This window comes from Henckelia pumila, unplaced genomic scaffold (assembly GCF_033568475.1).
Source record: "Henckelia pumila isolate YLH828 unplaced genomic scaffold, ASM3356847v2 CTG_461:::fragment_3, whole genome shotgun sequence".
In the NCBI taxonomy this organism is placed as follows: Eukaryota; Viridiplantae; Streptophyta; class Magnoliopsida; order Lamiales; family Gesneriaceae; genus Henckelia; species Henckelia pumila.
Genome location: NW_027331831.1, coordinates 14,181,074 through 14,198,685, shown reverse-complemented (window position 1 = coordinate 14,198,685; position 17,612 = coordinate 14,181,074). Strand labels below are relative to the sequence as shown.

Below are 17,612 nucleotides of genomic sequence, written 5' to 3'. Positions count from 1 at the left end.
TTCTCGGTTTGAGCATTGACATATGCTATCATTCAAACAACTTATTTTCCTAAATATCTTATTTTTAATTTGGTCTTTTTTGGGGTTATATAGGGTATGTATACAACAGTCATATATAATACTAACCTCATGCTATTGAACAATTTTTTTTTACGACTAAAGTAGTGATTGGGAGAGCTTATAGAAAACACTTCTCAGCTTTTTCTTAACAATATTTAACAAAATTTCAAAATTTTGTTAAAGAAAAGCTGAAAAGTGCTTCCTAAAAGCTCTACTAAATACTATCTGATCGTTGTTGGAGTTGAGTTAATATTTGGACTAACAACAATTAGTAATGAAAATATTTGAAATTATGTTGTACAATTTGTAAAACCGTCGTGCGTATAATATACTATAAATAAAGATGCAATTATTTTTAAAAAAATGTTGATTTGTATAGAAAGTGAGTATATTTTTGTATTAATAATTTAGCAATTATATCAAATATATATTGTATAATCTGCTTGTGAGATGAGATCATGAGTCATTGTCTTTACAAAAAATAAAAATAAATAAATACATAAATGTGAGATGAAATGTTAGAAATGTGTAGCATTTGATTTCAAATTTTAAATTATACTCATAGAAAAAGAAAGAATAAAAATACAATACGAACTATTGTCTAGTGAATATCAGTCTATCTGTTCACTCTACAAAAATATAATTTAAACGAAAAATTATCCAAACTCGAGGCCACAAAAATCAATGATGTACAGTGAAAATTTTAGGCTAGAAAATAAAGGTAAAAGTATTTATTGAATAAAATAAAATGTTGTGAAGGTAAATTGTCTGTTGTCTGCACTTGTTCCGCCTATTATCTGTGTCTGCTGCAAACACAGAGCAAATATTGTAAGTCTAAATATACAAGGAACCCTTCCAGGTATCAAACCAAAAACCTTAAATCATTCACAGGTTTCTTCACCTGTCTGTTGTGAATGTTAGCGAAATTCGTCGTGGTAATCATAATCGCTATCTTCATCATCGTTGAACACGGCACTGTAAAAAACATATGGGTGGTCGATCATCTCAGCCAACGTAAGACGTCCATCCTTGTCTGCATCAGCCTGCAAAATAAGCATTGAATCATCAACAACCACGACTACATCCATGGGCATACATCAATGAACACAATAAATTTAATCTCAGGGCAGCATTTTTGGAATGCAGTTTAAAGTCTGTGACATATACTATGTTAATCTTTGTATTCATGAACTTAATATGGGCGGGTGACAGGGCAAGCACAATGGCCAAATTACGCCGGAATAACCGTGTAACCAATCAACTAGTTCGAGGCTTCAAAAACATGTTGACAAATCTTGTCCATGCCCTCGCCAAAAAAAAATCACTAAAACCTCCTCCTCTTGGTCAACTAAATGCCTCAAGGCTGCCAAACATAATCCACACTCCAACATTCTGGCCCAAACTTTGAGTAGAGTAGAATGATCCTCGTACTACCGGCTAGGTTCCAAAGAATGAAAAGATACAAGATACTTGTGCAGTTTTTAGCAAAGTTTGAGTCTTCTAACTTGGGGAGAAATTACAGAAGGGATAGGATGAACCTTACACAGGAGGTTGCTTTAAAATCAGAGCTATGCAGTGTTTTAAATGGCGGTCGAGGTGGCCGCCTAGGCGGTAGGCGGCCATCGACTCCACCTTCTACTGCCATTTACAACGCTAGAGCTACGGAATGTTGAAAACCAATGTCTATTTGAGGACAGGATTGAACTTGATAATGATCAATATGAAAGCTGCATGCCCACAATTTGAGATATATTATTGCGCTGTGAACTGTTCTCAGTGATAATTTCAAAAGGCCGAGCTTATTTTGGTTGGTTGTCTCATGGGAGCATATAAATTTTATGTATAGTTTGCTAGGTCAAAAACTTTTAGATGACATAACAAAGAGAAAAGTCCACAAGAAATTATCAAAAGGTTCAGGTAAAATTGCACAAGATAAACATCAGTTCGTAAATTAAAAAGTACAAAGCTCATGACATTAAGTAAATTGCAGACACATCTTCAAGATTTTTTTATGTGAAACACTAAATTAATCATGATGTTTTTGCAAAAAAAAAATACTTAGAAAACCATGTCTAAATTTAGTTAACTTAAAAGACTCTTGAAGTAAACTTGATAAAAACTATTTAGGCAGTGAAATATATTTCCAGTGAGCCTTTATTTTAATCAGAGGAGAAATCAAACATGACTAGTTATTGAAAAATTCATAGCATGCATCAAGATTCACATGAGTGAGGAATGACAAACGGGGAGAAGAATGTGGCTAGGAAGATTGATGAAAAATAACCTTGAAGGTGGTGAAATAATGGTGGAAGGTGGAGAAGGGGCTGGACAGGATTCTATTAGGGCTTAAGTTAGTTCCGTCCCGTGCCATTTCAGTCATACTTACTTCTCTCATAAGAACTTTTTGATACAGTCGCCACTTTCAAACACTAATAAATTCCATCTAAAGTAGCCTATTACTCTACCTCATATGTTGTAAAAATTTCATACATTCGCAACTTGGAAATATGCCTCTCATCTTAAAGCACTCACAAACTAATAGAGTGTGTGGGCATTTTTACTTTTTTTTTATAAGAGTGTGGGCATTTTTACTTCAATCAGTAAAACACTTGTGTTTGAAAAAGTTAATCCTGGCGCCCAGCCCAATGTTCCCTTTCTAATCCATCAAGTTCAAAGACTACAAGAGAAGCTCTAACTATAAGTTGGAACTCAACAGCTTCATCTTTATTTGTTTGATTTCGTAATTCTTTGCTGTCACAAAGCTAACCTCAAAAGGCTCAGACATGTGATTAAAATAGCACAAGAGCCACCAACCATTTCAAAAAGACCACATCATCTACACTATTAACGCTCAGACCACAAAACAACAAAGAGTTCGTGATTTTTGTCTCCTACCACAAATCCGCATAGGACAATCGAACTCAGCTATGTTCAAGCTGTATCTGCCATCATTACAACAAATGTTTATTATCTATTATCTACATGATTATCTATTTCTCTACGTCCCAGCACCAACTCATAAGAGTTCTAAGCATCGTGACATACACCCCGCACATTGCCAACATGCCTTAAACATTTCTTCACAATTGAACTCATTAAACATAAAATACTAAAATATGTGTACCTGCTGCATTATGTACTCAGACTGCTGTTTAGCATAGTACTGTTCTGACGGGTGAAGCTTTCCAATAAGGGGTAGCAATTCTACATCAGATAAGTATCTAAGCATGAATAACATTTGGGTTAGTTTCATAGTTCAACAAGCATTTAAAATGATCCGTCCACCAGTTCAAAGAGAGATTGCAGTGCTTACCCATCCCCATCTTTGTCAAGCTGCGAAAACAATTTTTTAGCGGGGGAGTCATCTGGATCATCAGAGACATGAGAAGAATTATGACCCTCTTCATCATAATTTCTAACCATGTCAAAGAGCCCATGGAAAAACTCTTTGAAGTTAACTTTTCCATCTTTATCACTATCTCTCTCCCTGAAATTGAAAATAATGAAGAGTGTACAAGTTAACGAGCAGTTGGTAGATCAAAATGAGTTCATCATACAAGTACATACAGAATTGCAGATAATGACCAAAAAAGCATTGCCGGATGTCGTTTATAAAATCATAAAAGCGAACATCATTTGTAATGATTAAATATTTTGATTGTTGACAATTGAAGAAGTAAAATAATTTCACTTCCAAAATTAGGTAGGAGGTAAAACGTCTTGATAAATTGAACTCCTGTATATGTAAAGGAAATAAAAAGCCCATCAACTGATACATCGAATCTTAAGACATATGTATAGTCATCTCTCAAACTTCCAAGTTCAAATATAATAATATCATAAAGACAATCCGAAAATAAATGTGAACCATGAAATTCAGTAACTCCAGAGCAGTTCCAAAAAGCAAATCCTTTTTGAACTTGTGAACATAATTTTTACATTTAGTGACTAACTAATCACAATATATTAGCTGATCAATATATTGCAACAACGTCACTTCTGAGTTGAGAATCATACGAACTCTCAAGTATCGAGTAATTTATGTTAAGCTCGGTTAAAGAGATGCAGATAGGAAGTAACATTAACATTGATCAAATAAACAAGAACTGAACTAACACCACTTCCATATATGCATATGTACATGGTTGAGATTATACCAGTAAGCCATATTTCATATCACACACTAAATAAGAATGGTTAAAATTTCTGAGTTTGGACACGGAAAATTGATTAATGTTGATTGATAAAGAGTAAAGTGTTCGGATCAGATAGAAGCACAGAGCAAAAGAATGCATTGTTTGAATGCAAATGACAACCAGAAGAAGATAAGGAATTTCATCATAAATTTTCAATCATGACAACAGCAATACTAAAGTCTGAACAACAGATAAACACTTCCATGATTCAGTACAAGTAGACATGGTACATCAACAAAGCTTGATAGAATACAAGAAATCCCAAAATTTATGCTAACTGAAAGCTAATCGATAAAGGACGGAGAGGTAGAAAAAGTGGTCCGGAATCATATATCGATTGCGCTATTTGGCAATAAATACCCGGGAATAAGTACCCAAGACCAGTGAGTTCATATTAAGAATGCCATCAATGCACTCTCAGAGCCTCCTGCTCTGAGACTGTTTAGAATATCACTAGATATAGAGGTTGTTCAAGTTAATCAGAAGTGGACAAATGGTTTGATATTCAAACAACATGTTATTTTTAAGTACCAAATAACGTAATCGACTCCTTTGGGCAATAAGCAAGGTCACTCTTGGGCCATGAAGCAAGTGAGATTTGACAATAGATCGACACAAGAAATGAGGGAAATTAAAGAGACTTAGTTATTCGCTACAATCTTTCAGAAAATGAAAGGTTAAGCACTTGGTAAGCTACTAAGAACAAAAGCACCCCAATAAGATAATGAGTCAGCACCTTATCTCCTCTCTGCACAACCACTGAAGCAACTTGGGATTCTTAGTGTCAGCTGGATGAAGAAAGCTAAAATCAAACAGAAAATAGAATTAGTTAATGAAGAGAACTTAAGACAAGAAAGGCAAATAATTTAAATCTCCCATAGAAAATTTCTGGAAAACTGAAACGTACTCATTAAACTCTGTGATATTCAGAAGACCATCTCCATCGGCATCAGATGCATTAAAATGTTCTTCTTTCCACCATCCCATATCATATCCAAATGAATCATTACCTGAAGCAATACAAAAGGAAGGGAACTATCAACCACATTACCCGAGTACCCAACAACTTGAGTGAAGGAGGTTCTCACTTCTCATCGAAATAGCCTAAAAAGACCACATGAAATCATAGTGAAGATCTATTAACTTGCTTATTCTTACTCTTTGCCAGCTAACCTACAACAAAGATCCTTCAATTCGCCCTGCATGTCTAATACAGATTACCATACCAAGGACACAACCAAACCCCCCATCAAACACGTTCGGAAACAGACTGGATATGTTTTGCATAATAAAAATGTTTCAATGTAGCTTAGCAACATTGGATCTCCCAAGTCTAGGATCTCGAAATCCTTCATTGATCCATGGCTTTGAAACGCCAACACCATTCAAAGATTCAAGAAAAGCAACAATTTTTAAGGAATCTTTTTGATGTGCTATGAATCTAATGTCAACCAAAGAGAATCCATATCCATAATATAAATCCTTCCATCTAAATGCCAAAAAATTATATATATAATAACATTCACCAGAGTTCTTGACCCAGTTGGGTGGCTCATATTCAGCAAAAGACACAAAACCATCTTTATTTTTGTCATGAGTTTCAATCTCCCTCTGAGTTCGATGCAACACCTCTTTCATACTCTGCTGCAGGTTCCACTGAGTCAACTCGCTTTCGGTGACATACCCATCAACAGGGTCCACATCAATCTTTGGGAACAGGAGCACCAGCCTATTAGTCACATTGAACCGTTCCTCATCATTCACATAATCCTCAGCATCCATGAAATCCTCCCACTCCGGCTGAGGCTCGTGGCCCACCGCGGAATCCATATGCAATTCAGAGTGGTGGGTTTGAAAGTAATGATGCTCCCATTCCTTGTCCTCTCTCTTCCTCTCGATTTCAGCAACAAGCGGGTCAAAGGCGGCAGCTCGTTCGTTATGTTGGTGCGGGTCGACTGGTGGGTCGAAGGTGAAGTTGGAACGGACTTTGAGGCGGCGGTGACGGTGGCGTTGGCCGTGGGACTTGCTGTTGTTGGAGGAGCGAGAGATGAGAAGCAGTAGAAATATCCCAACAGCAACATAGATTATCACTGATACTTTTCCCATTTCCACATATAAAATCGAGAGAGAAAAGTGCAAAAACACAACTCTGTATGAATTCAAACTGTATATGAATTAAGAATGCAGACGGATTCAATGAACTCTTTTGCTTCGATCTCTTGCCACAAGAAATGAAAAAATTTGAAGATGGCAGATCTAATATAGTTGGACTCTTCGCAAGGAATTACTGTGGAAAATGAAGAACGAATAATATGCGTCTGTGTATTTCATATATATATAATATATAATATATATATTCCTCAGAAAGATTAGATTAGACTGATACGGATGGGTAATTAATGTTAATTTTTTCCTTAAACTCAAGCAATTAAAAGCTATTAATTCATGTTCATTTTATTTCTTAAACTCAAATAATTAAACACAAAAACCTTATTAAATAGTCTCAGGGGTTAATTTTTTTAGACGCACATATAATCCGACCACTCGATTCATGAAAAATTAATTATTTTTATATCAAAAATATTACTTTTTATAATAGACATGGATGGAATCACTCACAAACATAAGAGATCTGCTCAAAATTAAAAACCATTAAATTAATTCCACGGTCTTGTTTGTGTGTTTATACATTTGAGTATTTACCCAAGGATGATATTTTTATTATTTTCAAATTAATTATTATTTTATTCAAGAGTAATATAATAATCTAAAATTTAATACAAATAAAAATATAATTAGAACTAAACATATAGATAAAGATATGATTGGAATATTTAAAAAGAATGTATCGGTATATAGTTATAAAACGAAGATATAATTGTAGGTTTTAAATAAAAGATCATTATCTCCATCCCCATCTTTATCTTTGCGCTGTGTGAGATGAATTTTGGTATGTTATGTTGATATGGTTTTTCTCGTATTTTTTTTGTCATTTTATATCTATTTAGTAAAATGAAATCATTATTTTTTTTTTCTTTTTTTCATATATTTTTCCAAAAACGTTATTTTTGTATTCTTATTTCATCATTTATTTTGTCTTTTTTTTATTAAAAAAATTGTAAAAACATGCAATACGTGCACTCCAATGATAGTTTATGTATTAAGAAAGTGTTTGATTACACTTATTAAAAACAGTTAATAAGTTCTAAAAGTTTATAAGCTGTCATAACTTATTTTAAAAATAAATTGTTAAAGTGTTTTGATAAACTTATTTTAAAAAAATTGATTTATAAGACATTTTCATCGTTAAAATTACAAAATATATATATAATACTATAAAGTCTATTTAAAATTAGTTTTAAAACTTTATCATAAATGTTAAAATTATATTGCAAGAAAATAATATAATTTCATATTTTGAGTTTGAAAATTGATATTTTTTGGAATTTTTTAAAAAATATATTTAATATTTAATGAGTTGAAGACATGGTGAAGATTTATGGAAACTAGTGATGATTGAGAGGGTGGTTTATTGAGATAGTGGATAAGAAGGGGTAATTATGGAATAAATAATTTTGGTGTTCTCAAAGTTAGTTACTATAATAGGCTCAATTTTTATATAATAGTATAGATATAGATTTACAAGGTTGTTTTGAAGGGAATATAGTCAAAATGGTCCCGTAAATTTGCATATTTTGTGTTTTGGTCCTGTAACTATTTAATTTTGGGTTTGGTCCTATAAGTTACGTTATAATTGGTTTTTAGTCAATGCTTCATAAAGTGTTGATGTGGCATCAGGAAATGCTGACGTGACAGCTAAAAATGCTTAAGTGGCATTGAGAAATGATGATGTGTTTGTTGTGGCATCAACAATAAAATGTTATGTTTTCAAAATCGGACTGTACCGATCGGTTCAACCGGTTCGACCCGGAACCGGTCACTGATTTGATCCGAAATACTCCCAAAAACCGTTTTAACAGTTGAACCAACAAAACTGGTCAAGAACCAGAAAATTGATTTTTCGATTTTTTTTTTTGAAAAATTAGTTTTTTTTATTTTAAAACTTTAATTTAATATTTTATTATATATATGATTATTTGAAAAAAAAATTCTTGGTTAAAAATATTATTTATTAATATTAGAGTTTATAATTTTTTTGAATATATTTATATAGTTATTTAGTTTTCAAACTACAATAAATATATATTTTTTCTATTTATATAAATTTTTTAGGTCTTTATAATTTAAAATATATATTATTAACTATATTATATTATAAAAATAATTTTTCGATCCGATCGTCCGATTAAAACAGTCCAAATATTTGGACTGTTTTTTTAAGTTAGATCGGTTTGATCATAGGTCCGGTTATAAAAACATTGATTAAATGAAAAAGAATAAAAACCAAAATATAACTAAACTTACAGGATCAAAACTCAAAATTGAATACTTACAAGACCAAATCACAAAACAAGCAAACTTACAGGACTATTTTGGTTATTATCTCTTGTTTTGGATATAGTAACCCGACTCGGATCACCTACTACTACATATGAAATTAACTTAAACATAAAAACATAATCAGAGTAACTGTATAAACTAAATTAAAATACAAATCCAACAATATACAACCAGAATAATAACTTAAAACTCAATAAAATCGATTAATACATGTAGCGACCCGACCCGAATCCACTAACTAATTAGAGTTTAGAGCATAATTAAGCATGCATTAAATAAATCGCTGCGGAAGACTTAAATAGAGACAGACCGGCAAAATACAACCGGTTAATTTAAATCAATATACAACCCAATCGAATTACAAATAATCCTATGGGTAAAAACCTACAGTTAATCCTGCTGTCTTCAAGGTCACTGGCTACTCCAAGCTCCTGGTGCTCAATCCTGCACCTACACCTGCCCCGTCGAATAGGGTGTCCAGATACACAGAAAGACTGGACGTGAGCTCTAAGCTCAATACGCAAATACGGATAAACATACAAATATGATGCATGCAGATAACAGGGTATCCATATCTGGGATAACTGTATACAAACTACTCAGACTGGCGCCTGGGATATGAGCTCGTCACATCGGGGTAGCTAACCACTGCGTGCTACCACTCACTCCTGAATCTCGGACGTGGACCACGGAGTCCTCTAGGTAACAGTACCTAAGGGTACTCGATATCAAACGTCCAAACAGGGCTGAACAACCCTAATTGGCTCATTTCAAAAGATGTACAGAGGTACGGGCACAAGATGATATGTACATGTCACATAACAATAATACATACAAACACATAAATGCAACATATAGGCATGCATATCCGCTGGAAATCTCAGTCAGTACTTACGTACCTTACTACAGGCAGTCCTAGCAGTCCCACTCTAGGTTCCAAGCCTATCATCAACTCTACAATGCAAATACCCATGCATCATGCATTAAGCTCTAAAAGCCTTAACTAAGCTATTGCATAAGCTATAAAAGCTTTAACTAAGATATTGCATACTCTAAATAATTTAAGGAGACCATAGCTATACCTGCGTCCGTCGTCAGCCCACTGATGGCAACTATCCAGCAACTAGGGGCACACCCCTGTTGCAACTCCACAGTCTCGAGCACCGCTCCGCTACTCTGTAAGACACTGTCTGACTATGCTAATATATATTCCTTACTCCAACTCTAAAAATAAGAGTACCCAAGGCCTTTAAATAGAGCCACGCGGGCGAAGGAGAGAAACTCGGTGCAGCTAACAAATGACCATCTCGGCCCCTTTATATAGGCAAGGGTTCGGACCGTCCGAACCTCACTTCGGACCGTCCGATCCTTGCATGCGTGACAAGTGTCCTGACAGCACTTCGGACCGTTCGATCCTGCACTTCGGATCGTTCGAAGTCACCTTCGTGACGTCACCAATGACATATTATATTGGGACAGCTGGACGCCCACAAACGGATCGTCCGATCGGACTTCGGATCGTCCGAACTCCTCGGGCCTCCGATCCTTGGCTCCGTTTACGTTCGGATCCTCCGAACTCAGTTCGGGTCGTCCGATCCTACCGAACCTTTCCCACCATTTTTTAGTGTCCTAGATTCATTTTCGAACTCCGTTAATTCATCTGAAATTTCTTTAATCATGTTTTACTTAATCTCAACATGATTCTATGATTAATTATTCATAAATCATTAATTCTGGATACGGGCTACGGTAAACCTCGAGAACGTAACATAGACCACTTGTCCAATCCACCAATAGTTTCGGTTCTAATCATTTGGTCGAATAACCTTCGAAAACCCCAAACCTCGCTCAACCTGCAGGGTTTGTTTAATCACTAAACCACATCAAAAATTATACACCGTTTAGAATCCGCGCTGATTCTAAACTCGCACGCCTTTAACGATCACCTTGGAATCATTGCCTTCTTATCCGCAATCCTGCTAGAATTGCGTAACACTACTGACTTCCATCAGTTATCCATTGATATCCGTAAACGACACGGCACATTCGATATAAATTACCGACTTCATCAGCCACACTGACTACAAATCTTAGCGATGAAACTCTTGCTAAAATCGTAACTAGTTATCAGCTACCTCTAGACACGCACGAACTCCATTGCTGCCCAACGAGAAAAACAAGATACAACACGTTGTATCTCACTGGTCTAACGCTAACATCGCATCACTGCACATCACTCTAACCATCTGAAATCCTCAGACTGATTGCGATCAAACTTGATCCGAATCTCGCTATCGTAGATAGAATCTACTCGATCACATTAGTCATCCTGCCATGGATAACAACCAAATCCTGACAATTCCAGGCATCATAGCACGTACCTTCAGTACTTACTCTACCCGATGCCGACGAATGTTCCCAAAGAATACCAACTAAGTAAACATATAACAAACTCTCTCTGTCTACTAACCTCAATTGTGGCAAAATCATTGTACACAATTTCTTGTCATAACGCACTCTTCGAGGTCGTCCCCTCAAAATACACTACCATCCTGCTGAAACTCTCAGATGAACTAACACCATCCCCAGCATTAGTAGTCTGTATCGAACGCTTAGCTCTATCTCGACACTAGAGATAGTATCGCCGAAAACAATTTCCAGTTATCCTGTCCTAGATAACGAAAATCCTGGACTCACTAACTGGGATAACCAAACTGGTTCACATATATCCCACACAGAATCTATCAATACTAGCGGCAATCCCGCTATCTCAACCTCTCAATGACACAGCATATCAGAACGCACTGGGATATCAGCGACAACAATCCCGCCAGACTCAGAAACACAAGTCTCAGTTGTTGTCTCATCCAATGAAAAAGCTGATGTTATCCTGATAATACTCATTGAAATCCATAAGCACTTGTCGAATCGCATCTCAAGAACAACTCTTGAGAATTCTGCTGGAAGCACCCAAGCAAAACACTCCGACTGACAGCCCCCCAAAAATTGTCCACTAACAATCCTGGAAAAATCACTAAATCCCATTTTCGCAAACTGGATCAATCATTGCTAACACGAAGCAATGCTCAGACCAAAATCCGGCACTGGTAACCCTAGAAACTCTGCCATCGAACTAAGAACACTAGTACCAACCTATGATCACTTTCATGATCCGCGGACCCTATAATCTTGATTCCCGCATTCTTGGAGATCCTTAACGACTGAAGAATTCCCTAAATGCACTTGAATCACTGTATCTAAGCATACCATACTTATAGTACTATCCCCAGTACTTCCTGATTCGTTATATCCCAAATCAGCACACATTGGAATAATCTTGATCGATCAAGTCTATCTACTGTAGCTCTCGCTTTGCCTGAAGGTATCAACCCTAATCAGACATTCACTGATTAATGAAAAACTCTCGTGGCTTGATCAATATCGATGATCTCACCGCCACACGTCCGCTAATCCCAAATACTGGGAATCAAAAGAATCACACCTGATTCAATCATCTATCTCTGACAGAGTCAACAACAGCTACGAGTAGTCACTAGAGCCAAGCCTGCACCAGTTTAGACATAATATCCAATGTCTATGTTTATTCAAAATGACCATTAGGACTTGCTAACTCAGGACACAATACAAGTCCGAAAGATTCCAACTATCGCTGAACATGCTCCTGATAATTATATCTCTCGCTAAGACTGAAACAAATCAAGACTGAGGTAACTTACCATGATGTCCCACCTGGAATCACCACCAAGTGTCATTGACATAAGTCACGCTTTCCTCACGCCTCAAATAGTCTTGTACAATCCTTAGCATCGGATATAATTCATTACTGAAAGAAACCATCATTGCTGGAAAATACTCACCCCCGAGTAAATGTTCCAGATAGTTCACAAACACATCTCCTGGATAACCCCTATCACAAGAGAATCCAATCACCGACTGGATCCACTAGTCTCGCAGTATCCCATAGACTAAAACTATCTGCTCAGAGTACACGCTCGTCAAGGAAATCCCTCCAAGACTGGTCCTTATGGCAGAAATCCAAACCAATATCTCTGACAATAACCAGACGACATCTAAACCACTGATTCCTAACCAGGCATCTAATCCAAGGTCATACCCCGTCGTGACTATTACCAAAACTTTAGACTGAGTAGCCTTCCAACTGCCAATCCTGAAGCACGAAGGCTCCCAGGTAATCTCTGAAGTACAAAGACTCCCAGAGTAACACTGGCATAGGGTCGCGCCCCATCACGTCTAGTCACGGTCATAGTCCACAACTCCCGGCATATACTGGACCTGGTATCCCGATGAAATCCCATCATCACGAAGTCTCAACCTACGAAGGTCAAACAGACTACTGTTCTAAGAAAACAACTTAGAACAAAACTCATGCCTACTGATGAATCAACTCATCACTGGCACTAACTTAGTCAAATGACTAATTAGGTCCATCATAGGAAAACACCTAGACTAACCCCAAGTCAAACAGTTACAGCTGGCTTACTCAAAAACCCTATGAGCTACAATAGTTGAACACTAATCAACTAGAACCAAGACAAACTTAGCAAAATCATGCAATCATTCACAAATTGCTGGATAAATAGTGCACGTATCATTACTTCAAGTTATGTACAATTTCTTATTACAATTCCATGTAATACAATTATAGTATTTCGGAAATACAACAAAATTTACAACCAATAACTTGAATGATACAATCTGAGTCTGATGATTCATTACAACTGAAATACTGTTTACAATTACAAAAATACAGTAATTAAAATCATCGTACTCGTCTTCGTTTCTTGAGCATGAAGCTTCTAATCGACACACACATCAATGCTAGCGTACTCCTGACCAAATCTCTCTACCCGTCCTCCTGCAAAGACATCCGGAGAAGTGAACCGTGCTTGCTAACCAGCTATGCTCTGCATCAGTGCCTGTCAGTCGACCTCTTCTGCTCACGATCTACCGATAGCGTTCTTCTTGTATCTAATTCATGCTTTTGAACATGAAGTTTCCCGTTTGCCTACCGAACGCATCGATACATGCATACCGGCAAAATCATGTTCTGCATGAGTTTAATGACCTTACGCTCAAAACCTTTCATGCCTTAGGCACTCGAGGCATTCCTTGGCAAAGGTCTATCTGACAATCTCTCCAACTACGATTGTAGGGTCTCCAGAGTAGTGTCATCATGGTATGGACTGTATAGATGCAAGCATCAAGTGTGTCCCAACCAATCCTCTGCCACTTCCTCTAACATCCGGTACTCGATCCAAAGCTAGGATCCACATGAGTAGAAGTCTCGAAAACTCGGACACAATCCATCGCTCCAGTCCGCACTTGCTGGAATCCCATAAACCAAATCTTCAGAAATCCTTCCGATGATGATAGTCTTCGGGCAACCTAATCGCCGCATCATCATATCTTCCATGGTCTCATCAATCTTACAAGGATAACCCAAAAGTCTTATTACTATCTCCCAAGTCTCTTGCATGCATCTCTGATACCAATAAATGTAGCGATCCGACCCGGATCCACTATCTAATCAGAATTTAGAGCATAATTAAGCATGCATTAAATAAATCGCTGCGGAAGACTTAAATAGAGACAGACCGGCAGAATACAACCAGTTAATTTAAATCAATATACAACCCAATCGAATTAAAAATAATCCTATGGGTAAAAACCTACAGCTAATCCTGTTGTCTTCAAGGTCACTGGCTACTCCAAGCTCCTGGTGCTCAATCCTGCACCTACACCTGCCCCGTTGAATAGGGTGTCCAGATACACAGAAAGACTGGACGTGAGCTCTAAGCTCAATATGCAAATACAGATAAACATACAAATATGATGCATGCAGATAACAGGGTATCCATATCTGGGATAACTGTATACAAACTACTCAGACTGTCGCCTGGGATATGAGCTTGTCACATCGGGGTAGCTAACCACTGTGTGCTACCAATCACTCCCGAATCTCGGACGCGGACCACGAAGTCCTCTAGGTACCAGTACCTAAGGGTACTCGATATCAAACATCCAAACAGGGCTGAGCAACCCTAATTGGCTCATCTCAAAAGATGTACAGAGGTACGGGCACAAGATGATATGTACATGCCACATAACAATAATACATGCAAACACATAAATGCAACATATAGGCATGCATATCCGCTGGAAATCTCAGTCAGTACTTACGTACCTTACTACAGGCAGTCCTAGCAGTCCCACTCTAGGTTCCAAGCCTATCATCAACTCTACAATGCAAATACCCATGCATCATGCATTAAGCTCTAAAAGCCTTAACTAAGCTATTGCATAAGCTATAAAAGCTTTAACTAAGATATTGCATACTCTAAATAATTTAAGGAGACCATAGCTATACCTGCGTCCGTCGTTAGCCCACTGATGGCGACTATCCAGCAACTAGGGGCACACCCCTGTTGCAACTCCACAGCCTCGAGCACCGCTCCGCTATCGGATGCCGCTCCGCTACTCCGTCAGACACTGTCTGACTATGCTAATATATATTCCTTACTCCAACTCTAAAAATAAGAGTACCCAAGGCCCTTAAATAGAGCCACGCGGGCAAAGGAGAGGAACTCGGTGCAGCTAACAAATGACCATCTTGGCCCCTTTATATAGGCAAGGGTTCGGACCGTCCGAACCTCACTTCGGACCGTCCAATCCTCGCATGCGTGACAAGTGTCCTGCCAGCACTTCGGACCGTCCGATCCTGCACTTCGGATCATTCGAAGTCACCTTCGTGACGTCACCAATGACATATTATATTGGGACAGCTGGACGCCCACAAATGGATCGTCCGATCGGACTTTGGATCGTCCGATCGAACTTCGGATCGTCCGAACTCCTCGGGCCTCCAATCCTTGGCTCCGTTTACGTTCGGATCCTCCGAACTCAGTTTGGGTCGTCCGATCCTCCCGAACCTTTTCCACCATTTTTGAGTGTCCTGGATTCATTTTCGAACTCCGTTAATTCATCTGAAATTTCCTTAATCATGTTTAACTTAATCTCAACATGATTCTATGATTAATTATTCATAAATCATTAATTCTGGATACGGGCTACGGTAAACCTCAAGAACGTAACATAGACCACTTGTCCAATCCACCAATAGTTCCGGTTCTAATCATTTGGTCGAATAACCTTCGAAAACCCCAAACCTCGCTCAACCTGCAGGGTTTGTTCAATCACTAAACCACATCAGAAATTATACACCGTTTAGAATCCGCGCTGATTCTAAACTCGCACGCCTTTAACGATCACCTTGGAATCATTGCCTTCTTATCCGCAATCCTGCTAGAATTGCGTAACACTACTGACTTCCATCAGTTATCCATTGATATCCGTAAATAACACGGCACATTCGATATAAATTACCGACTTCATCAGCCACACTGACTACAAATCTTAACGATGAAACTTCTGCTAAAATCGTAACTAGTCATCAGCTACCTCTAGACACGCACGAACTCCATTGCTGCCCAACGAGAAAAACAAGATACAACACGTTGTATCTCACTGGTCTAACGCTAACATCGCATCACTGCACATCACTCTAACAATCTGAAATCCTCAGACTGATTGCGATCAATCTTGATCCGAATCTCTCTATCGTAGATAGCATCTACTCGATCACATTAGTCATCCTGCCACGGATAACAACCAAATCCTGACAATTCCAGGCATCATAGCACGTACCTTCAGTACTTACTCTACCCGATGCCGACGAATGTTCCCAAAGAATACCAACTAAGTAAACAGATAACAAACTCTCTCTGTCTACTAACCTCAATTGTGGCAACATCATTGTACACAATTTCTTATCTTAACGCACTCTTCGAGGTCGTCGCCTCAAAATACACTACCATCCTGCTGAAACTCTCAGATGGACTAACACCATCCCCAGCATTAGTAGTCTGTATCGAATGCTTAGCTCTATCTCGACACTAGAGATAGTATCGCCGAAAACGATTTCCAGTTATCCTGTCCTAGATAACGAAAATCCTTGACTCACTAACTGGGATAACCAAACTGGTTCACATATATCCCACACAGAATCTATCAATACTAGCGGCAATCCCGCTATCTCAACCTCTCAATGACACAACATATCAGAACGCACTGGGATATCAGCGACAACAATCCCGCCAGACTCAGAAACACAAGTTTCAGTTGTTGTCTCATCCAATGAAAAAGCTGATGTTATCCTGATAATACTCATTGAAATCCATAAGCACTTGTCGAATCGCATCTCAAGAACAACTCTTGAGAATTCTGCTGGAAGCACCCAAGCAAAACACTCCGACTGACAGCCCCCCAAAAATTGTCCACTGACAATCCTAGAAAAATCACTAAATCCCATTTTCGCAAACTGGATCAATCATTGTTAACACGAAGCAATGCTCAGACCAAAATCCGTCACTGGTAACACTAGAAACTCTGCCATCGAACTAAGATTACTAGTACCAACCTATGACCACTTTCATAATCCGCGGACCCTATAATCCTGATTCCCGCATTCCTAGAGATCCTTAACGACTGAAGAATTCCCTAAATGCACTTGAATCGCTGTATCTAAGCATACCATACTTATAGTACTATCCCCAGTACTTCCTGATTCGTTATATCCCAAATCATCACCCATTGGAATAATCTTGATCGATCAAGTCTATCTACTGTAGCTCTCGCTCTGCCTGAAGGTATCAACCCTAATCAAACATTCACTGATTAATGAAAAACTCTCGTGGCTTGATCAATATCGATGATCTCATCGCCACACGTCCGCTAATCCCAAATACTAGGAATCAAAAGAATCACACCTGATTCAATCATCTATCTCTGACAGAG

At 37.8% G+C, this 17,612-nt stretch overlaps 1 protein-coding gene across 2 annotated transcripts; it reads right to left on the bottom strand.

The window, feature by feature from the left end:
• Positions 1-629: 629 nt before the first annotated feature.
• Positions 630-6,557, bottom strand: LOC140871278 (uncharacterized). Of its 2 annotated transcripts, none has more exons than XM_073273714.1 (7): positions 5,783-6,557; positions 5,164-5,266; positions 4,993-5,058; positions 3,374-3,547; positions 3,185-3,281; positions 962-1,103; positions 630-866 (listed from the first exon to the last, which is right to left on the bottom strand). In XM_073273714.1, exons 1-6 carry the CDS (start codon positions 6,360-6,362, stop codon positions 978-980), a joined length of 1,146 nt encoding a protein of 381 aa, XP_073129815.1. In that variant the 5' UTR covers positions 6,363-6,557; the 3' UTR covers positions 630-866; positions 962-977. The 2 variants fall into 2 exon arrangements, with proteins under 2 accessions (XP_073129815.1, XP_073129816.1); XM_073273715.1 differs by having other exon boundaries at positions 630-863.
• Positions 6,558-17,612: the final 11,055 nt, after the last annotated feature.

Coding starts and splice junctions, on each gene's coding strand:
- LOC140871278 (XM_073273714.1), bottom strand. CDS start 6,362: ATGGGAAAAGTATCAGTGATAATCTATGTTGCTGTTGGGATATTTCTA. Junction 5,059..5,163: donor AATATCACAGAGTTTAATGA/GTACGTTTCAGT, acceptor GTTTGATTTTAG/CTTTCTTCATCCAGCTGACA. Junction 3,548..4,992: donor TTGTGCAGAGAGGAGATAAG/GTGCTGACTCAT, acceptor TTTCAATTTCAG/GGAGAGAGATAGTGATAAAG.